This window comes from Adiantum capillus-veneris, chromosome 5 (genome assembly GCF_014529385.1).
Source record: "Adiantum capillus-veneris isolate H3 chromosome 5, ASM1452938v2, whole genome shotgun sequence".
NCBI lineage: Eukaryota > Viridiplantae > Streptophyta > Polypodiopsida > Polypodiales > Pteridaceae > Adiantum > Adiantum capillus-veneris.
In genome coordinates this window covers 125,030,664-125,054,582 of record NC_140935.1, presented here as the reverse complement: position 1 = coordinate 125,054,582, position 23,919 = coordinate 125,030,664, and the positions used below count along the sequence as shown (strand labels likewise).

The 23,919-nt window shown below is 43.7% G+C and overlaps 1 protein-coding gene across 1 annotated transcript in view; it reads right to left on the bottom strand.

Annotated features, from left to right (window-relative positions):
• CXIP2 (CAX-interacting protein 2) overlaps positions 1-23,426 on the bottom strand; it is a 46,542-nt gene extending 23,116 nt beyond the window's left edge. Inside the window, exon 1 of the mRNA XM_086512807.1 lies at positions 22,985-23,426. Coding sequence (XP_086368933.1) covers positions 22,985-23,377 — 393 coding nt within the window. The 5' untranslated portion in view covers positions 23,378-23,426. The remainder of the gene's footprint in view (positions 1-22,984) is intronic.
• Positions 23,427-23,919: the final 493 nt, after the last annotated feature.

Here is a 23,919-nt window from a genome sequence, read left to right as displayed (position 1 = left end):
CTGAAAAACGCTGATGGTTCCTGCTGCTAGCCAAAAACGCTAGGCTGATCTGACTCTGCAAAGTAAAAACGCTGAAGTGCCTGATGATGTTGGCGTTAGTAATGGCTGAAATCGCTGATGATGACCAAGGATGGCTGGCGTTAGTGGAAACTTGATGCTGCTGCCGGTAAGGGCTGGAAACGCCAAGCACTGGAGGTTTATGGCGATGGCTACTGGAGATGGAAAACCCTAGGGGGTCACGAGGGGGGGTACTGCTGAGAAGTTGCCTGTTGAGCGGGAAGCTCCTACTGCCTCTTCTGCTAGAAAGTGCTAACTTGGGTTTGCTTATATATTAACTTAGCAAAATTGCCCTACCTACTTTTGTTGGAAAGTCGCTTAAAAATAATAAGTGAAAATAACCAAAAATAAGAAAATAGGCTAAATGCATTGGAAAATTCCCCTAGCTGATGCTAATGGATTCTGATGGAAATTCCGATGATCATGCTATGTGCAACCGGAGGATATGCATCTATGCTAAGTGAATAGACTCACAAAAGTGCCAGATCACTGCTAATCTAGACTTGACTGAACTGACTGAACCCTACTGTGGTGTAGCTTGTCCACGGACACATAGGGTTGAGATGTGTTAGGTGACGAGAACTGTCCACCTATCGATGCAAAGTGGATGGAAGAGTACGAATTGTCAGAGTCACCACGTATATTGTAGCTTTACCTTGAAGCCTTTGGGTTACAACCTACTTATGCCCCAACCCAACGTGTGCAAAGGATGGGTAATGATAAAGCTAGCACATCAAATGTACATATGAATTCAATGTAATAGATCGAAATGACAAAACTATGAAGCTCTCATTAAGTCATTTGTATCTATGTGTTACGACCTTTCTTGCAGATACATGTGATGATAAAAGAGTGCTAACAACACAAGATCATCAATGGCATGAATTTATGGTATGCAATCGAGGACGTTTGCGATTTCAAGAGAGGGGTATGTCACGAGGACGTGGCAACTGCTAACCTCAGTTTTTGGTTTCTTTCCAATGATTTTTGTTTAATTTTAGAGACCCTCTTTTTTAAGTTGCAAATGGTCGGACATTGTATGGCCAATGTGAACAGTAGTTTCATCCGCAGACGGGAAGTTGGTCAGCACTGGAACTCGTATAGTAAAAGGATGTCTAGGCTCAATTCAAGATCACGTAGGTCCCCACATCGCACTTAGTAAGTTGGTGGATACTAGGAAGTGAAAATAAAGACACAATGCTAAGGTGGGGTCACGAAAAAAAAGTACCCGACAACTGGGCTACATTGCATTTTTGGATGCGGTCCCAGTGGGGATAGATAGTAAGATGACTAGTGGGAGTCCAACGGAAACATCCCCCAAAATTTAGGAAACTGCTATTTTGGACCATGAAATCTGTTCGCCTCATTACCTCCGGAATGACAAGGGAAACATTTTAGAACTCTATTGCAAAGTCAACTGGGTAACCAATCGGGAGATTTTTAAGCGGGAAATTGCATGTAAATGTGCCAAGTGGCACCTTCTGGTGAACTTTCCTCATATAGAAGAGCTAGCGCTCGATTTCTAGCTAGGAGACTCCTCATTTGCAAGCTGTCACAGGTTAACACCTATTGACTGCAAGCTTTCCCTCTCATGTACAGTGTAGTGCAAGAAGTCATGTCCTGCACACCTTACACTGCTCTCTCTCCCCCCTACGTGCAGTAATGTGATGCCACTCAAGAGGGCTCTTCATTTGACTCATGTACAGTTGTGTGGTCATATACATTTTTGCTGAGGCAAGAGCCTCTCTGAGCAAGAACACGAGTAGATAACTGCTGCTCCAAAAGCAGGCACCAGTGAAGGTGATAACCTCACTGTACAGGTGCGTTCTCAGCGCTGGTTATGTGCTGAATTTGGACTGTTTTTCAGCCATACGGATGCCAGAACCATTGGGAACAATGCCCCACTCTTAGAGGACAGTTCAGGGATTGTTTAGGGCTCAATACAGGGCAAAAAACAGTAAATACAGCATGCTGAATTTACTGTTTTTGGGCAGAAAACAGAGGGTTTATGTCAGTGGAAGTGAGTTCCAGCAGGGGAATTGGTATAGGGCATGTTTTGGGGCTGTTATGCTGCCGAAATTTTACCAGAACAGGTGGTATCTAGCTGGATACAGGTAAAGAATTCCCAGGACTCTTCTTTGTGATTTACCCTCTTAAAGATTAAAGAAATACCGAAAGGGGCGCCAATTTTGGGGCCTACAGGTTGTCGACGTCATCTCGGAGCATTCTAGCTTCCGAGCCGTGTGTGTGCTTTAAGTGTTAATTCCCGTCGCAAGTTACCTTTGCAAAGTTCTCTTTGTGTGTGAAAATCTAAAGTAAAGTAAAGAATTTCGGGTGAAAGAGTCTACCGCCCTACGGGCCGGTTTTTTATTGTAGGGGGAGACTGAGGACGACGCAAGAAAGAGAAGTCTAGGGTTGCAATGTTGCAATCAAACCACCAAATTGCTCACAAGACTGGAACCTTCCAACTTGACGGTCGCTTCAAAATACAATGGCATGGTGTGCTTGAGCCAATTGAGGGCTTGATGACCAATACTGACACTAAAATCTCTAACATAGGCAAAATGCTTTCTCATGCTTTAGAGAATGAATGACAAAGAGAGGTTCCTTATCATGCAATGATTGATTCTTTTCTAGAACTATGGGATTGTGTACTAAGAGATACTACTAAACTGTAGATTAATGGCAAGAAAGGAATACTCTGCTCACAGTGAATAACCACGAGAGAAGCACCTTTCACGCACGCACATAGAGTTTTCTTTCCAATTAACTTGTGGATCAAACTCATGAAACCACTTCATGCCAAAAATCACACCACATCTAGAAAGAGAAGAAACAACAAACTTAAGACAAAAACCTATGTTTTGAACCGAGACTGTTACTTTAGGACATTCATGTGTAAGCGAGGAGTGCACGCAAGGAGCAAATCCAAAGACCACAATGGATATGATTGGAATAGCTTCTAAATGTGCGCTCTTCACAAAAGAATCACTATTCATATCATGCATACTGACAGGATCAAACAAGATCACAATGCGCTGACTATTCACATGACCATAACACTTCATGAGAGACTCATCTAGTTGATCGTTAGAAACTTGCGGCACAATAATTTCCTCATTTATGACACACTTAGAAAATGTGGGTTTTGTGTGTTCTTTGGTTCTTTCTCATGACAGCCTCTTTTCATGTGACCTTTAGTGTGACATTGAAAACATCTTCCTGCTTTTCCATACTCGGTTCGTTCTTCAAGATTTAACCAACCTTCTATTATTCCTTGAGCAGAATTTTCATCACTTATCAACTAAGGGATTTCCTGAGTTTTAGCCTTTCCTTTGTTATCATTGTTAGGTGAAGAATTCAATGCTCTAGGTGTAGTGGAAGATTGAGAAGACAAAGAATTGCTGTTGTTCTTACCATTCTAGACTTAGGGTTACCTTTGTTGTGCTTCATTTCTTGCTCAAGAGCGATCCTAACGGTGTCATTGTAGCTAGTGGGTCGTAAGACTTTCACATCATATTTGATATACTCATCCAAACCAAAGAAAAAAACCTCTTTGCGATCCTCATTCGACTAACGCAATTGAACACCAATCTATAAAATACGGTTAGGAAAATACATAATGGGAGTTCCATTTTGCTGAAGGCCTCGCCAATCCTCTTTCAACCGATCAATTGCGGTGGCATAAAGCAAGCCTTGACCTTGTCTTGCGCCAGCCGCGGCATGCTTGAGATGCTCAACCAATTGTGCCTCTAGCCACGCTTTATGCCAATTATTGGCATCAACCGACAAATACATGGCAGCTATCAAAACTTTATTGTTATTGTTCTTCTTGTTAGTCGCAAAGCATTAAATTGATGCAACCAAGAATAAATCACAAAAGCATCCATCTTACCATCATACTTACTGACAATCAACTTCTTAGTGACTAGGTGGTTGAAGTCGCATCTTTACCTGGGCTACGTGATGACTCGCCGACCTCTTTGGAGGGATCGATCCTTGAGGAGAGGAACTGATGGACCAACTCTTGCATGTGTTGATCTCTCTGGGCCTCATGCTCTTACTGCATAGCTACCCTCTTTTCTTCAACAACTATATGTAGAGCTTCGCATTCCCCCTCTAGAGCCATTCTTTCCCTTTCGACTGCGGCCAACTGAGTCACCTGGTGTAATATCATCTCCATCATGGACTTCATGAAAGTCTCCATAAACTTGGTGCAATCCGTGGCGTACATGGGGACGGAGGAGGATCTAGAAACGGTGGTTCTTGGGGGTACTTAGGTTAGCTCAGCTCCTTCCTGCGGGTGCACCCCTTAGCGGCCTTACGCTCACACCAGAGTTTCTTTTTCCCTCCTCACGTCGATTGGCCTGCTACAATGTGCAAGGTCCGCTCTCAATGAGTGGAAAGAGGAACGAGGGGAGGCTGGACAAGCCCTTCTTTTCTGGGTTACATATCACTTTTCAAAAACACAGATTAGAGATATCGACACGCCCAAGTGGTCTTGGGTTACGTCCAATCTCAAACAAGGAAAAAAAATTATGTAGTTCTTTATGGCTTACTTGCCCTTAAGATAGAGAGATGAGGACTAAGGGTGGGAGTGACTAATAATTCAGGAACAGGGGCACCAAGATTCTTTGAGAAAATGAATTGAAAGAGGTTCTTTTCTTGAGTGATGATACCGAACACTGCCAAAGAGCTGTCATACCAATGTAATGTGCAGCCGAAGTGATTGATGGTGAATGCTCAGGATGAATGCTTAGTGCGTACTCAAGGTTCTTTTTGCTGAACGGGAGAGTTTCTTTTACTTCATGAGAGATGTCAAATGTCAAAGACTAGAGAGAGGAGAGAGAGTAATACTGTGAATGAAGGTTTTGGGAGTGATAGAGAGAGAGAGAGAGGACTGACACCAAATGGGGTTCCAAACCCCCTCTCCAAGGGCCCCTCTCTCTATTGCTAGAGGTATTTGCTTTAGATTGCACAAATGTTGATACAATGGTCCTAGATGCTGAGATGCTCATGGAATCTTGCGGTAGATGCATAGGTCTGCAAGGCTAACGGCTGGAAACTGAAACGCTAGGGCTAATCTGGCCCGGAACTGCAATCTGATGATGAGGCTAGGGCTAAAATCTGAAAACATTGGCTAATCTGAGGCTAAATCTAGAAACGCTAGAATTATGGTACTTCTAAAAAACGCTAGGGCTGTAAACTGGCGATGCGAATATGCTACTGATGGCTGAAAACGCTGATGGTCTGCTGGTCATGGCTGAAAACACTGATGCAAAAACGCCATGTATGCCGATGGTGCTGCGAGTATTGGGTACTAGTATTGACTCCTGAGGATACTGACTTATGGTTGGCAAGAGGCCCCTAGGGTCACTTATATAGGAAATTTAAAGTTGGGTCAAGTAGTGTCACATTGAACCCCACGACCTAATAAAATGATGCTAAAATGTCACTTATGAATTAGTTGATGAATTACTAATAAGAGGTGCTTCGTATGCAGTTATTACCTAGGCTTGGTACTAATGCAACTGTATTGGAACACTCCCCCACACCTACGCCTAGCAAACATTGGTTATGCTCATGTGCAATCAGACGGTATGCAACTAAACTAAAGTGTCTGGACATGCACGTACTACATACAGGCTCACAAGGGTGCCAGAACACTTCCTAGATTGTCTTAAACCCTAGAAATAGCAGTTATAGCTTGTCCACATGCACATAGGGTTAGATGTGCACGTGACAACGTCGAGAGAGACGACACGACACGGCGAAGTTCCGCGCCCAGAGAGATTGGCACCAAAGACTGGCGCCCCTCCTCGGTATTTCTTTATTATTATGCTTCATAAAGTACAATGTAAGAGGGTCCTCTTCTCTCTGCGGTGCTCCCAGGCTAATCTGCGGAAGAGAGGCCCTGGCAATTCTTTCATAGGCCCTTGGTCAAAAGCAATACATGAGAAGCGTCAAGTCTAACAACGTCTTGCCCCAAAAAGCTAGCACCCTATTGGGCTGTCCGTACGCAGCGCCACGTCAACACGTCAGCGCAAATTGTCGCGTATTTCACGAAAATCCGTACAACCTATCTCGTCATCAGCTCACACGCAAATTTAGGGATCCCGCTTTGTTTTTAAGATTTTAGGTTTCTCAACAGGGGTACAATAAGCTAGAACAACTTTTACGTGAGTTTAGGCCACTCGGCAAGACTCTGTAAGTTGGTGAAACTTCTTCTGCCTCTTTTACGAGGATTTTGACCCCTCTCTGTCGAGAGTCCGTCCTTTAGGTCATGCCACGTCATCACTTTGTGGTATTACCCTGTGAGGACTCCAACCCCGAGAAGATTGGGACGACTTGATAGATTGCCTTCCTTTATTCTCTTTTTCCGTTGACGACACCCTACTCCGTTTTCACAAAGTAGAGATATGAGCAATAGAAGAGAGGAAGTCCTCTATCCATCGTTTACGTGGTTACAAAGATCATACGCCACAAGCCAGGTCGATAAATCTAAGATTCTAATGAAAGCTGTTTCTTAACATAAAGATGAAATCCCATTGATATATTTACAATCCATAAACGCCTTTTTCCCCACGTTTAAAAGGCACGGCCACCATCCATAAACCATAAATATGATATGAGACTTAGTTTAAACTAACTAGTAATCTTGTGGCCACATAGATTTGGGTTATCTCGACTCTTTGCACGATGAGTTTCTAATTCCACTTCTCTTAATAAGAGGGAGTGGAGAGTTTCTCGACTAATCCAGACCACCCATCCTTCATTGGCAACCTGAGCCAACCCCCACTTTCCACCCCACTCACACTTTTTATCTTATTTTCTAATTACTACCAAACAGTTTTACATATACAAACAGGGTTCCTTAATTAATTACAGACACAAATTCTTTTATACAGCCCTTCAAACAATATCAAAACAATTCAAACAAAGCCTAATGGAGACAACCCTATAATTCAAAAATAACGTTTCCAATTTCTCATGAGTTTACCGCTACCTTCGGACTTCCTCTGTCTAACCAACAGAACCTTTGCAAAGGATTTATTCACTAACCGCGAATTGCGCAACCTTCCTATCCCGCTACCCGCGAGGCATCTCCCTAACTGCCAGGAACAAAAAGAGAGCCGATAACCTCAGCTTAATCTCCACTAACCGCAGAATCATCTCGCTACCCGCGAGGAACAAAAGATATTTTTTCAACAATTCTTCCTTTAAATGATTCTTCAAACATGATCAATCAATTCTTCCTATCAATTAGTAACAACTTATCAAACAATAACAATTTATTAAGCAATAATAATTCAACAAACCATGACAATTTATCAAACAGTTCTTTCACTAATCTATGAAAACATATGCTTGTTTGTTGTGATAGAATCACGTTTCTTGGGCAGTTTAAGGGGTTCTCTGTGCTTGACTTCCTAGGTCAACATGAATAACAAAGCAGAATTATAAATTTATCTTATTGGATTAACGACATGTTCGATTACCTCCCGTGTTTAAGGTTGGACAACCTCGACTTCTTCGGCAACCAGTACCTCCGCTTGAGCAATGTTTGAAGTAGTTGATGCCATCCTCTGCACCTTTTGTGGAGGGGAAGCGACATGAACGTCCTTTGAGCTTCGAGTCACTCGCTTCGGAGCCATCGTATCGAGGTAGAGAAAAGGAAAAGAGAGAAAGAGAGCTCAAGAATCCAAAGGCAACACGACGATGGTAGAGAAAGACTCGGAGAGGAGATGGCTTGAAGGTAAGAGCTTGAGGGAGAGGTTTAGGGAGAGAAGGTAACTCCGACGTCAAGGCAAGAGAGCTTTCGCTTCTGAGAGTGAGTGCCCGTGTCTTCAAAGTGAAGGGAGAGGGGTCTTTATATAGGCTCTCAAGGCCAGCTAAGAATAGAGGGAAGCAAGGAGACATAAGTTCGCATACGTTCGTGGCTTCTATTATCTCTTTTTTTTTTTTGTGGACATGGATTCCGATACGCGAATTCGATTCTCTAATATTAGAAGAAGCTTGGCTTCCAAAATAAGAACTCTAAACTTAACTCCCTCCTTTTTCTTTCCTAAAAATACTACTCCTTTCCTAAAAATACCTTTCCTACTATTGATGTCCACTAGGAAAGGAGAATGTTTGGTCATACAGCAGAATACTGTCATCTCATCAATACCACTTGTGCAATCCGCACTGCACCAGATTTAACCTGTTGATTCATCCGTAACTCTTGGAATAGTCGGTGCTAGTGTCAAAGTCGACGATGCGGAAGCGTAGAGACCAAGGGGAGAGAGAGAGAGAGAGAGAGAGAGAGAGAGAGAGAGAGTCTCCTGAACCAATCAACCTTGGCAATGAATAACTGAATGTGTACAATTATAGGGAGCATTCATTGCCCCTCTCTGCCACTCACAAGCCTCTCTCTGGCTGAAGCTAGTGGTGACACGTGTCATTTGACTAGAAATCTGACGTCGAGGCCACTGTGGCCGCCGCCACGTGTGCCATGCCGATCTCTTCTGTCAAATCTTTATTACCATAATCTCTGTCCAGCTTGCCTTTATCCTTGTCTTCCTGTGAGTTCCTGCTTTTGCCTTTGGAATCAAACTCTCGAGCAAAACAAAGCGTTGAGTCACATTCATGACAATTGTGATCGTACCTCGTGGGTACCAAGGCAGCTAACTAAGCACTGGTACTGCCATCCTTGTCCAATTGAACTTTGTCGTTGTCCTCTAATGAACTCCTCCATTTTCTTTTGACTTCACAAACTCGAGCCAAACAAATTGTCGGGTTCCTTGAGAACTGTGTCGTTACATAGACCGCTAAATGGATGGTTGACAATCCGTTATCCATAGCTACTTGTTGCTTTTGGTCGTTGTCGTCGCGGGTGCTCGAGCAAGGGGGAGGCCATTTTGAAGTTGCGAGAACTGGAAACTTGCACTCCTCCTCGCACTCCAGGTGCCGTCATACTAATCCCAAGCAATTCTGCTCCACTTGCATTCCCAAAACACTCCAAAGATTGGATACAAAACCCTCTCTTAAGTTCCACTCTCCTCGTCTCTTTCTGAGCCGCTCCACAACTCTTCGACTCCCAAGTCTCTCCAATGCGAGGCTACCAAATCTCTCCAAATCTGCACCTTGAAACTTTGATGATCGGTCTGTTGGGTTAAAGGCCTAAATAACCCCTTTTTGTATATTTTTATACTTTGTCCAAGTTCATATTGAACCTAGACACATTTTTTAAAGGTCACTTATAATAAAAGTGGGAAAATCCAAAACTCAATTATTGAGTTTTCCCCAAAAACGTGAGCTCTCTCTCTCCCTCTTCTCTTGCAAGCACTTCCTCTCCTGCTGCTCTTCGCCTCCCCTCTCTGCACACACACTGCACTTCCTCGCGTGCTCTTTCACTTGCACACACCGCCGCACGCTCATCAATTGGTATCAGAGCCCGACTAGGGTTTGCCCCCAAACCTGCAAACGCTGAATTTCAGCCAAGAAGGTCAACTTTATCGCGAGATTTTGCAATTTCGTCGCCAAAGGACTCGTCCCCGGACACCAGAGAGCTCCCGGCAACCCAAATTGACCTAAAACAGGCTGAAATTAGGTTAAAAACAGGAAATTACAGGTTATGACAGCGAATATACAGGTTTTGCAAATGATGTATTAAGGTGTGGGAATACTTTTGCTAAGTCCCCGCTACTCGAAAACCCTGAAATTGCCGAAAAACAAGCCCTAAAACAGGTGTTTTAAGCAAATTTCAGATTTAGGCAGGTTTTTGCAAGTGTTTTTATGGTGCGATTACATTCGGGAAAGTGCAAATCGATGCAATCTACGCACATTTGACAAATTTTGTCGATGTATGACCATTTGTGGCTCAATTTCATGCAATTTTGATGCTACAAATTGGGGCTTTTGCCCTTACATGCTTCTAAAGGCTGTGTATTAGCCTTATGTATGTTTTTTGAGGCTAAAAACAACTAAATTCGTTGTTTTCGAGCACAAATTCGCTCGCCGAAATTTCCTACGCATAAATTTCAGAAATTGAATTTTGTGTCCAAATCGTCCTATTTTGCCCCAAATTGCTCCTGTGACCATTTGGAGCTCTAGTGCACATCTCTGTGAGGCTATACTCCGATTTTTGTGCATTTTGCCCAAAAATTCAGCGTATTATCCCTCTTATTTCGTGCAACTATGGCCTCATCTTCTTCAGATGTGAAGAACCTCTTCGAGATTAGGAGGTTTGATGGTACAGGTTTTGATCTTTGGAAAGACAAGATTCAGGGAATCCTATTTCTTAAGGATTGCGAAGGGACACTTGAACAGGTGAAGCCACAAAATATGACAGATGAAGCATGGGTTAGCATGAACAGGAAAGTTGTTATATACATTAAAATGGCCATGACAGATGAGACCGTCATTGATGTGAAAGGTCTCACGACTGCTTTTGAATCGTGGGAGAAGTTAAAGGGAATGTATGAAAATACAACACCTGTCAACTAGGTGCACTTGATGCGAAAACTTGTTGGCATACAACTAGATGAGTCCAAAAGCACAGCAGAGCACTTGTCATTGTTCGCAGGTACTTTGTCGCAGTTACAGGATTCTGGCTTGCCCCCTTTTGATGATAAGCTGAAAGCTATCTTCTTGCTTATGACCTTACCTGAGTCATGGGAAACTTTGGTGGTTTCGTTGTCCAATAACCCCAATTTGACCTTTGATGGTGTTGGGGTTCTATCTTGAATGAAGAAATCAGGAGGAAAGCAAGTGGAGAGAGAGGCAGCTCTGCCAACATGGTTAGAGGCAGGACAGAAAAGAAGAATGCTTATGCACAAAGGAGTAAGAGTAAGAGTAAAGAAAGGGGAAATGCAAGCAAAGGCAAGGGTGATGTGACTTGCTATCAATGTGGCAGGAAAGGTCACAAGAAACCGGATTGCAGGTACTATAAAGCTGAGTTAGAAAGAAAAAAGAATGGCGGAGACAAAAAGAAAGAGAAGAAGGAAGTCAAGGCAGATGCACAGGATAGCTCAAAGGACAAAGAGAAGGCCAATGTGGCTTCTAGTGTCGTGATTGAGGAGCTGTCAGATGTAGAGGACATCTTGTGTGCCACTTTGTCAGATGATGATGCTTATGACTATGATGCCTCTCTCAATGTTCATTCACAGGACATGCAGATCACCAAGAGTGATCTTATTGATGCTTTGTTGACTGTCAATGATGCATTGTCCCAGACTTGGATTGTTGATTCCGGTGCTTCATTTCATGTGACTCCTATCAAGGAGTGTTTCTCTACTTTTGATGCGGGCAAGCGTGGCCATGTATACCTTGGAAACAATCATGCATGTTCCATTGACGGTATTGGCACTGTGCATCTCTCCATAGATGGCAAAAATGAGCTTGTCTTGCATGATGTTCGATATGTGTTGGGAATCAAGAAGAGTCTGCTTTCTGTTGGTCAGATGGATATGCATGGTTACAGAATCTTGTTTGAGAGAGGGTCATGGAAAATGACTAAAGGCTCAAGGCTGATTGTAAAGGGCACAAAGAAAGGGACACTTTACTGCATGCATGGAAAGGCCGTGTTGGGCAAGTTTATTGCATTGGCTGAAATTAACTCTCACATGGAGTTGTGGCACAAGAGGCTTGGCCATATGAGCCAAAAGGGCTTTTCTAAGCTTTGTACTTTGAACAAGCTTGATGCTAAAGGCACAAAGCTTGATTTTTGTAATGAATGTCAATATGGCAAGCAAGTAAAGCGTTCTTATTACTCTGGTGTCTCTCGTAAATCTTGTGTGCTTGATCTTGTACATTCTGATGTATGTAGCATGCCTACTAAGTCTATGGGTGGTGCATGTTATTTTGTCTCCTTTGTTGATGATCATTCTAGGAAAATTTGGGTTTATTTGCTTAAGTCTAAGGATGAAGCCTTTGCTACGTTTGAGAGATTTCATGCATTTGTGACCACCCAAACTGGTAGAAAGCTAAAATGCTTGCGTACAGACAATGGGGGGGAGTACACAAGTGCTGAATTTAACAAGTTTTGTGAAAATTTGGGCATTAAGAGGGAGCTTACTGTGCCATACAGCCCCTCTTCTAATGGTGTGGCTGAAAGATTCAATAGGACACTTTGTGAGAGGGTGAGATGCATGCTATCCACAGCTAATCTCTCTCATGGATTTTGGGGAGAAGCTTTGAAAAGTGCAGTGCATATATGCAATCGATCCCCTCACATGTCTTTGAAAGGTGACATTGCCACAAAGTGATGACGTGGTGGACAGCAGAAACACTAATTTCTGCCAAAAACCCTAAAATTCTTGCAAACCCTAATTTCTGCCAGAAACCCTAATTTCCGAAAATCGAGGAGGCAGAATATTTATTAAATTTTTGTTTTTTATTTTTTATTTTTTGGGGAAATTTTGAGCGACGTAAATCTCAGCTTTTCGCTTTGATTTGGGAGAAAGAAAGAGAACTTGCTTTTTACTGACTCTCATTGAGAGAGAGAGAATCTGCTTTTGCTTTCAAGCTTTTGGGGCTCTGCTTTTGGGCATCCCTTGTAACCTTTAAATTAGTGGTGAGGGCCTCACTTCTCAGAGCATCTGGACGTAGAGTCTGAGAGTGAAACCCTAACCGCTCTCTTGTACTTTGATGATTGATTAATACAAAAAGAAATACCGAAAGGAGCGCCAGTCTTTGGGGCCAAGATCTCTAAGCACGGAACTCCGCCGGGCCAGTGCAAATCTATTGTGATCTGTGAATTGTTTTGAAGTGGTTATTTGGTGCTGTCGCGGTTGATTCTTGACTTGGAGTGTCCAAGTCTGTTACAGTGGTATCAGAGCACGGCCGATTTCTCTTCTACGGGAAATCCAATCCCCGAAAATTTTTTTTCCGCGGCACCTATGGCTTCAGGCAATGATCAATCAACTCCCTCTGCGTCTGGAGATGCGGGCTGAGATCACAACGAAGATTCAGACAGAGAGTAAGGCCTACTCAGGCGGAGCAAAGAGAGATGGAGCGTCGTCAATTGATTGGCGATGCAACAAAGATGATGCTCAATTTTGCCAAGGATCCAAAGATGGCACAATATATGAACCAGACCTCTTTGGAAGAGGTACAGATGGAGTGGCAGAGAACCACAACACCACTCCCGAAACCCGCTCTCAAGAAACCTTTTTGCCTCCAAGGAATATACGGAGAAGGAACTGGAGAACGTGGTTGATGCACGGATTGCTCAGCTTTTCGACGTGCAAAAGAAAGGCAAAAAGCACGGCAAAAAGCAGAAGAAAGACACTGACTTCCCGGGATATTTGGGTCGTTGGTCGACATTTGACAAGGTAAAGAAACAGAAGAAGCGTGTTCGATTTGAAGGAGTACCCAGTTCTTCTTCTTCTTCTTCTGACACTTCTTCTAGCTCCTCGGATTCGAGCGAAGAAGACAGAAAAAGCAAAAAGCGAAGCAAGAAACAAAGCTTCGGAAAGGGCAAGAAAAAAGGCAAAGAAGGCTACATCTCGCCCAGAGACTGACAGTTCTACCCAGAGACTGACAGTTCTATTGAGACTCGTCTACAGACAGCTCAGATTCCGATGACGGAAAGTTTTATACGAACAAGAAGAATTTTTACAAAGCCAACCGGTATGACTTTCTCGAAGATAAAAGCAAGAAAGTCCGAGAGTTTAAGGAAGGTGGCCACTTGATCAAGTTTGATACTTTTTCAGGATACTCGGATGCTTCGAAGGCTTTGTCTTTTTTCAGTAGTTTGACATCGCTTTCGCAGGAGGACTCTATTCAGAGCACTCCAAGATTCGGAGAGCTGCCTCTTACTTTAAGGGGAATGCTCCTACTTGGTGGTCCACGCTTCTATTAAGCAAGATTGTGCCAGTTACATGGCTGAAATTTAAGAAGCTTTTTATTTCTTCTTGGTTGACTCAAGAGTTTGAGCGAGATATACGAGCTGCTTGGAACCATCTCCGGATGACCAAGAGCGATACAGTGAATTCTTATTGTGAAAGATTCTGGAGCTCTTTTCTACCCGCCTCTTCATTCAAGAAGATCTCGTTCAGAGAACAGATTGAGCGGTTTACCTTGGGTCTACCTACAGAGATCCGAGATCACTGCTCGGAACAGAAGTCAGCTTCTAGTCAGGAGTTGATGAGTCATGCGAAGCGGGGCTTTGCCATTCACTCTGGCAGTCTAACCTACCCCATAGATAAGGCCATGACACAACAAGCCGAACAAACTTCTGGGAATGAAAGTAGAAAGAAAAAGAGCAACCCAGAGAAAAAAAGATGCACGACCCAAGCTTACTCCTGAGGAGAGAGCTCGCTTCATCAGAGAGGGGAAGTGCTTTGGATGCAGGGAACAGGGACATATCTCCGCGAAGTGCCCTAATAAGGCACAGAAAGAACAGAATGATAAAGACAACGACAGGTCTGAGAGTTCGAGAGCAGTTGAGGAATGTGGCAGAAAAGGCAGATAGAAAAGCAGAACTGGTACCACATGGCGTGGGACTTGCACCGAATCTAATGAATGAAAGTACAAACTTTTGCCGCTTTTGGGGCAAAGTGAAGGATCAGGAAGCTCTTTTGAAGGAGCCAAGGCCAACTTCTTTTCACTTGGAATTGGCGGCTAGATTTGGAATTACGCCCGACAGATTGACGCCACAGGCGGAGGTAGTTCGACTGGCACCCGGATGGGATGTTGCCATTACACCGAGCATTGGCAAACTTCGTTTGCAATGACAGGGGTGTTCAGGGCACGCGAGTGACGTTCTACTCGGGATCCCTTCGTACCACAAGAACTACGCCGTGGTTGACTACCGGGCCGAGAAAGCGACTTTGATAAATAAAGGGCTTAGAGATTGTACTTGATGAGCTTCAGTTTTCTTACTCATTCTTTTGGGAGAACTGAATGATGAATAAAGGTTGAATATGTTTTGACCTGAAGAAAAGAACGCCAAGATTTTTCTCCACACTCATGCCGATTGATTTTCAGAGGGCCTGAAGATCAAACCATTGATCTGATACCTGGAAGCACGCCACCGAATCGGCCACCTTATCGTGTGAGCCGAGTACAGAATGAATGTTGGTTTTGAAGAAAGACGGATCTTGGAGAATGTGCATCCATTATAGCACTCTCAACGAAATCACCATCAAGAACAGATTTCCGATTCCTAGGATCGATGATATACTCGACAGGTTACAGGGATCCTCGTGCTTTAGCAGGATTGACTTGAAGAGTGGATATCATCAGATCAGGATAGCGCCAGGAGATGTCTACAAGACAGCTTTTTGAACGACTTTTGGGTTATTTGAGTTTTTGGTGATGCCTTTTGGCTTAACCAATGCTCCTGCGACATTTAACCGGATGATGGACAGGATTTTTCGAGAGTACCGGGTATTTGTTGGCACTTTCTTTGACGACATCATTGTTTTCTCCAAGAATGAGGCAGAACACATAGATCATCTGCTTCATGTCTTTCAGGCATTACGAGATCACACATTAGTGATTAATGCTAAGAAAAGTGCATTTTTCCTACCAGAGATACATTTTTTGGGACACATTGTGTCAACAGCAGGAGTGCAAATGGACCCGGCCAAGATAGAGACTATCCGTGATTGGCCCGATTTGAGGAATGTCCATGAAGTTAGAAGCTTCTTGGACTGTGTTCGTACTACAAGCGGTTCATACGAAAGTTTGCAGAGGTTGCTTCCCCTTTGCATACCTTGACACAGAAAGGAGTACCTTTTTCGTGGGGACCCACAAAGGTGACTGCCTTTCGGACATTGAAAGAGAAATTGACTACAGGACCAGATTTGACTTTGCCGGACTTGCAGAAGTCATTTGAAGTATTTTGTGATGCTTGTGGTCGTAGTCTTGGTGCGGTCTTAATGCAAGAAGGCCATGTCATAGCTTACGAGAGCCGTTTGTTCTCTAGGCCGGAGATGACAGCACAGATCTATGAGAGAGAGCTTTTGGCGGTTATCCATGCTCTTACTCAGTGGCGGCATTACCTACCCGAAGCGGATTTTACTATCTTTACAGACCATCAGAGTTTGCGCTACTTCTTGTCACAAAAGCAGCTTTCGGAAAAGCAAATGCGGTGGGCGAACATCTTGTCACAGTTCCACTTTCAGATTGTCTCGGAAACCGTTGGTTCTGGCTATTTCCGTGATACATCATAGGAGCTTCGAGGATATGGTCGATCAGTATGCCACAGATACAGATTTTGCAGATATTTTCACATGGATACAGGATGGGGAGACAGTAGCTGGATACTCCCTTCGGGAAGGCTACTTGATGAAAAAGACTATGTTGTGCGTTACACAGCCGTTGAGGGAAAAGGTTATGACTGAATGCCACTGTCCACCTTTTACGGGTCACCGCCGCATTACTACCACCATGAAAGGGGTAGAGAGAGATTTCTTTTGGCCGAGACTCAAGAAAGATGTGGAAGAGTTTGTGCGCAGTTGCTTTGTATGCCAGAAGGTCAAGTTTGACACGCATAAAGCACAGGGATTGTTACAGCCTTTACCCATACCCACCCGCCCCTGGGAAAGTATAGCGATGGATTTCATTTTTTATCTCCCGAGAACACAGAGTGGTCACGATGGTATCTGGACTGTTATTGACAAATTTAGCAAACAGGCTCATTTCATTCCAGTGAAGAAAACAGTCAAGCCGGATCACTTAGCGAGACTGTTTGTGGCCTAGATTTTCAGATTACATGGCATGCCTGAGACAATTGTCTCCGATAGAGACCCCAGATTTACGAGTTTGTTTTGGAAGGCAATTTGGGAGAACATTGGCACGCGGTTGCAGTTCTCGTCATCGTTCCACCCGCAGACTGACGGGCAATCCGAGATTGCCAATTCAGTGGTTCTAGATTTATTGAAGTCTTATATCTCAGATCAGAAGATTCAATGGGAAAGATATTTACCTTTGGTGGAATTTGCCTACAATAACACGATACACTCGTCGACGGGGACGCCATTTGAGATTGTCGAAGGTGCTGTGAAGGTTCCACCCTTCCTGAGCACGAAAGATAAGATCTTTGAAACAGATGAATATACGCGAGATTTGGATACGGCTTTTGCCAAGGTTCGCGAGACTTTGCAGAAGTCTCAAGAACGATAGAAAAAGGGAGTGGATCGCCATCGTCGCGACATGAAATTGAAGGAGAAAGATTGGGTGCTCTTACGTTTTGAGAAGGCACGCCTACGAAAGAAAAAGGGAAAGGAGAGGCTTTTTCCAAAGCTTAGTATGTGATACTACGGCCCTTTCCAGATTACTGAAAAGATGAATGATGTCTCCTTCCGATTGAAACTGCCAGATACTTGGAGGATTCACAATGCATTGCATGTGAGTCTCTTGAACCCTGTTAAGGGTGATGTGCCTGATGATGGGGAGCCTGATGAGCAACCCGCAGTGGAAGAAAACAAGGAGATCCTTGTTCCTGAACAGATTTTGGCACATAATGATACGAAGAAAGGTAAAGTCCGAAGGCAGTTCTTGGTTTAGTTCAAGAACTTTCTTGCATTTGATGTGAAGTGGTTGGAGGAGGAGGACCTAGCAAATACTCCTCGGATTGTGAAACTTTACCTCGATGTTTTGGTTTAGCATAGTCTACTCCAAACGGAACCCAGAAACTCAGCTTGGCCGAAGATCTGGTGCAGTGGGATGCACAAGAGGGGAGTTACTCCGCTCCCTTGTCAACAGATGCCTCGATTTTGATACTAAAGTCACCGATGTCTCTTTGAGCTTCAGGGATACTGAGAGCTAGCAGTATTCTGCTGGCTGACTTTATGAAATGGAATTCCTGATTATGATACTGATTTGTTCTTGACTTCTTGTGAGTGCAGGAACTGATAGACGAAATGACTGCAGCATTTTGGTCTGATTGATCTCGAATAGACATGGTTGCAATAGGGGTTAGTCAATCGGACATCGATGAGGTCCCGATTGGACCTAGATGTGATTGCTAGGTACATTGCCGATAAATCATGGTCTAAGATCCGAATGAATGTTGAATGTCATGTGATGTCCCGTGATGTCTGGTGATGTCCTGTGATGTCGTGTGATGTGAATGTCGATTTTGTACATGTGCTAGATGTGTGTTCCTAGTACGTAGCTACTAACAATCAGTGTCTGCTAAGACGGTTTATGGCTTTTGTCGGTTTTGCAGGCGTAATCGCGGTCGATTACAATGCTTTCAAGAGGGGGGTATGTCACAAAGTGACGACGTGGCGGACAGCAAAAACCCTAATTTCTGCCAGAAACCCTAAAATTCATGCAAACCCTAATTTCTGCCAAAAACCCTAATTTCCGGAAATCACGGAGGCGGAATATTTATTATAAAAAAAAAGAGAACTTGCTTTTTACTGACTCTCATTGAGAGAAAGAGAGAATCTGCTTTTGCTTTCAAGCTTTTGGGGCTCTGCTTTTGGGCATCCCTTGTAACCTTTAAATTAGTGGTGAGGACCTCACTTCTCAGAGCATCTGGACGCAGAGTCTGAGAGTGAAAGCCTAACCGCTCTCTTGTACTTTGATGATTGATTAATACAAAAAGAAATACCGAAAGGGGCGTCAGTCTTTGGGGCCAATATCTCTAGGCACCGGGCCAGTGCAAATCTATTGTGATCTGTGAATTGTTTTGAAGTGGTTATTTGGTGTTGTCGCGGTTGATTCTTGACTTGGAGTGTCCAAGTCTGTTACAGACATCCCTGAAGAGGTTTGGTCTGGCAAGCCTGCTTCATATGATCACTTGCGCATTTTTGGTTGCGAAGCTTTTGTGCATGTTAGACCTGAGTTGAGGAGTAAACTAGATGCGAAGTCCATTAAAGGCCTCTTCATGGGATATGGTGAAGAAGGCGAAATGGGTTACAGGATTTGGTTACCTCAGCTCAAAAGGGTTGTACGCAGCCGAGATGTTGTTTTTAATGAGGCAAGGCTGCTTCAAAACAATTGTGCCTCAAAGCATGACCATAAAAGGGTGAAATTTCAGCATGACCAGCCACCTGTGAGGCCTATTTTTGACCCTCAGGATGCACCACAAATGGCTGAAAATGTAGATGATCCAGTGGTGTTTGAGCCAGATGATGTTGGACAGCAAATTGAGGCTCCTGAAGGGCATTTGCAGCCAAGAAACAATGCTGAAATGGTGCTGAAAATGATGTACAGCAGCCCATTGTTGATGATTTTGTAGTGCCACCTGATGTAAACCCATTGCCGGATAATGTGGATCATTGGGTGAGGCGGTCTACTCGTCAAAGACAGCCTGTGAGTCGATACGACCCCTCTTTGCATTACATTATGTTGACAGATGAGGGAGAGCCTCTTACGTATAAAGAGGCAAAGACATGTGAGCACAGCGACAAGTGGAAGCTTGCTATGCAAGAAGAGATTAAAGCTTTTCATGCTAATCATACTTGGGATTTGGTTGAATTGCCCAAAGGAAGGAAGGCTATTCCTAACAAATGGGTGTATAAAATCAAAACTGTTGATGCAAAACCCAAGTATAAGGCAAGGCTTGTGGCAAAGGGATATGTTCAAACCAAGGGCATAGACTTTCAGGAAGTGTTCTCTCCTGTTGTGAAGATGACCACTTTGCGTGTATTGTTTGCCATTGTGGCTGCTCTTGATTTGGAAATGGACCAAATGGATGTACATACCGCTTTCTTGCATGGTGATGTGGAAGAAGAGCTTTACATGAAGCAACCCAAGGATTTTGTCACCCTGGCAAGGAACATTTGGTATGTATGCTCAATAGAAGCTTGTATGGGCTGAAACAATCATGTAGACAGTGGTACAAGAAGTTTGATCGCTTCATGCTTAAACATGGTTACAAAAGAAGCCATGCAGACCATTGTTTGTATACCTAACGTGATGAGGATGGCAGCCCTATCATTCTTGTGCTCTATGTAGACGATATGTTGATAGCTGCAAAGAAAAGAAGCATTGTTGATGCTCTTAAAGGGCAATTGAAATCTGTGTTTTCAATGAAAGACCTTGGGGCAGCTGAACATATACTTGGAGTGCGTGTTACACGGCAAAGAGACAAGCGTCTATTGTATTTGTCGCAAGAAAAGTACATTGAAAAGGTGCTGGACAGATTTAACATGGCTGAAGCAAAGCCTCTTGGTGTGCCATTACAACCATATGTTAAAATCTCCAAGGATGATTGTCCCAAGTCAAAGGAAGAAGCCAATGACATGCAAAGTGTGCCTTATGCTTCAGCTTGCGGTTCACTTATGTATGCTATGGTTGCTACTAGGCCTGACATAGCCCATGCAGTGGGAGTTGTGAGCCGATTTATGGCTTATCCAAGCAAGTTGCATTGGGATGCAGTGAAGTCCATTATGAGGTACTTGAAAGGGACTAAAAAGAAATGCCTCTGCTATGGTAAAGGACCAATGGAGTTGAAGGGATTTTGTGACTCTGACATGGCTGGTGATGTGGATACACGGAAATCCACAAGTGGCTATGTATTTACTCTTGCGGGAGGCGCTGTTTCATGGTGTTCTAGATTGCAAAAGATTGTTGCATTGTCTACTACAGAGGCTGAATATATTTCAGCCACTGAGGCTTCCAAAGAAGCTATTTGGTTAGCACGCCTATGCAGTGAGTTTGGTTTGCCTGCCAAGGCACCTATGCTTAGTTGTGATAGCCAGAGTGCCATATGTCTAGCAAAGAACGCCATGTTTCATGCACGCACAAAGCATATTGATGTGCGGTATCACTTCATACGAGAAGTGCTTGAGGATTGCCTTATTACATTGGTTAAGGTCCATACATCACAAAATCCAGCCGATGCTCTCACTAAGTGCTTACCCAAAGCACAACATCATCTATGCATAGAGATGGTGGGAGTCACGTAGCTTAAAGGCGCCATTTATGCCTTTAAGTGGGAGGTTGTTGGGTTAAAGGCCTAAATAACCCCTTTTTGTATATTTTTATACTTTGTCCAGGTTCATATTAAACCTAGACACATTTTTTAAAGGTAACTTATAATAAAAGTGGGAAAACCCAAAACTCAATTATTGAGTTTTCCCCAAAAACGTGAGCTCTCTCTCTCCCTCTTCTTCTGCTAGCGCTTACTCTCCTGCTGCTCTTCGCCTCCCCTCTCTGCACACACACTGCACCTCCTTGCGTGCTCTTTCACTTGCACACACCGCCGCGCGCTCATCACGGTCAACACCGTAAAGTCGATTCCGCGTAGAAAATGACGCCATTGAGTAAGCGCGTGGATAATTGCTAAAAGCTCTTTCTCATAAATTTGTGCAACACGTTGTAGGCGTGAAAACATTCTGCTCTCATAAGCTCTAACATGGCCCTCCTGCATTAAGACCGTTCCTAGAATGTGAGCGCAGGCATCACAGTAAACTTCAAATGGTTTTTGCAAGTCTGGTAACATCAATACTTGATTAGTAGTCAACTTTTGTTTGAGAGTCTTGAAAGTTGCAATCTCAGATGCTCCCCGAAAGAGAACAAACCCAAAAAGCTTCGCACTTTGTGGACATTCTTCAAATCTAGCCAATCTCGAATGGTACCATCTTGGCCGGGTCCATTTTCATGCCCTCCGCACAGACAATGTGTCCCAAAAAGTGTATTTCTCGCAAGAAAAACTCGCTCTTTTTTCCCTTAACCACCAATCGATGTTGTCGCAATGCCCGGAAAACCATGTAACAGATGTCGTAGAAAAAAGGTGTCCACAAATGATCTATACTCTCAAAAAATCATGTTCATCATCATATTGAATGTTGCAAGAGCATTTGTGAGACCGGAAGGCATTACCAAGTACTTGTATAATCCAAAGAACGTCTTGAACACAGTCTTCTCTAGGAGCAATCCTGATCCGATGATAGCCACCATTCACTTCGATTCTACTAAAACATGTAGAACCCTATAGCTTGTCTAGTATATCATCGATCATCAATATTGGAAACCTGTTCTTGAAGATGATTTTGTTGAGAGCCCTGTAGTCAATGCTCATTCTCCAAGATCCGTCTTTCGTTAAGACTAACAACACTAGCGAACAATAAGGTGATGTGCTAGGCTGAATGAGACCCTTCTCTAAAAGCTCTTTTACTTGGTTCATAATTTCCTCGTTTTGGGCTCTACTAACTCGGTAAGGTGGCCAGTTCGGTGGTGTGCTGCCGCTGATCAAATCAATGGTATGGTATTCAAGACGCTGAGGAGGTAACTCTCCTGGTAAGCCTTCAAAGAAACAATAAGCTTGAGCTTGCACAAAGTCTTATCGTTCTTTCTCAAGGTCAGACAAATTTGATGTTTTCTTGTCATCTAACTCATGTAAGTAGATCAAGTAAACAAAGAGACTGGATTTCATTTATTTGAAAATGGTCGAAGCCGATAAAAGTGGGATGGACTCACCCTTTAATTTTACATCAAAAATTATATCTCTACCCTTCTCATTCTTCAAAGTTGCTTTTCTCGCCAAGTAGTCAATCACTACGCTGTTGTGACAGCAACAATGCGGCATTGGTCCTCCAGCCTGATCCTAAGGAGGCAGTCAGAAGAGATTGAAGGTTGTGGGCCTTCGAGGCTCGACCTCTAGCTCAGCTATAGTGGAACCAGGATTGTGGCTATGGCAAGATCCTTTTTCTCCTCCTAACCACCCTCAATTCCTCTTTCCAATACACTACACGGCTTGGGCAAAACATCTTGATGGCTCGCTCCGAGGTCATCCCAACAACAGCTCAGCATTGGTGACGAGGCTCACTAATGAGTGCCTCTCATATTTTTGGCCTTTGCTTTGGGGCATTTGTAGGAACAGACATAAAGAATTGCTTAAGGATAGCCTCCATCCACTTGCATCCTTTCTGGTCTTGCAAAACAAACCCATAAAACATCTCTCTTGGCTTTCTTGAAAACAGAAGTGCATACAAGTTACCGTCTCTCTGCAGAGCTTTTAGATAGAGATAAAACTAACCTTTGTAGAAGCACAAAGCTCTGGGAGGTCATGGACATGGTTCTGAAGGCTTGACGAGAGCCTTCGCGTGAGCCCAATGTACTGTAAGTCCCCAGCCTTGTCATAGATAGCGTAAATTCCAGAAGAAGCAGGAACCTTGGAAAGATCGTCAGTAAGAGAGACCGCTTCTATATCTGAGAGCTTTTGCGCAGAGGCAGAAATTAACAAAGATGGTGGTGATGATGACGTTAATAGATATGCTGAGTGCTTGTCTCCTCTGTACTTGAGAGAGGGCAGCTGAGCCTTCTTCGCCCTTACACTGAAGGTGTGAGCACTAAGGTCGTGAGGAGCTCGAAGCAGGCGTGGAGACAAAGCAGCACATCGTACTCCATTCACCACGCTAGCCATTTCCATTTCATGTGTAGAATGACTAGTGTGATTGGTTTGCCATCGTAAGGCAATTTACACACTTTCCGAGAGTTTGATTGGTTTGCCATCCTAAGGCAGTTTATACGCTTTCCTATAGCTGTGATGGTTCTGATTCTGAGCTTTAATTAAGCCGTTGAGGATAAAGACAAGCTAGAGGCGGGCCACCCACCAGAGAATCCACTGGCCGATCGGCTTGAAGCGCTGCATTTGCACACCACTAGAGAGAGCACGTGAGAACACACCTCGAGGAGGATTGCCCGTTGAAAAGTTGCACCGCATAGGTTGTTTGCCACATTGGAGACATGTGGAGGCCAGTCGGCTTGAAGCATTGCATGTGCGCACCACAAGAGAGAGCACATGAAAGACGTGCCTCGAGGAGGTTTGCCATTGAAAAGTTGCACCACATGGATGAATGAGCTGTCAGGTTATTTGTGAGACACATGGATGCCTTTTAGAAATTCAAAGTAAAGATCCCTACCATCAAGTGGGGTTTGCCCTCATCCTCAAAGCTTAAGGAATGTTGCAAG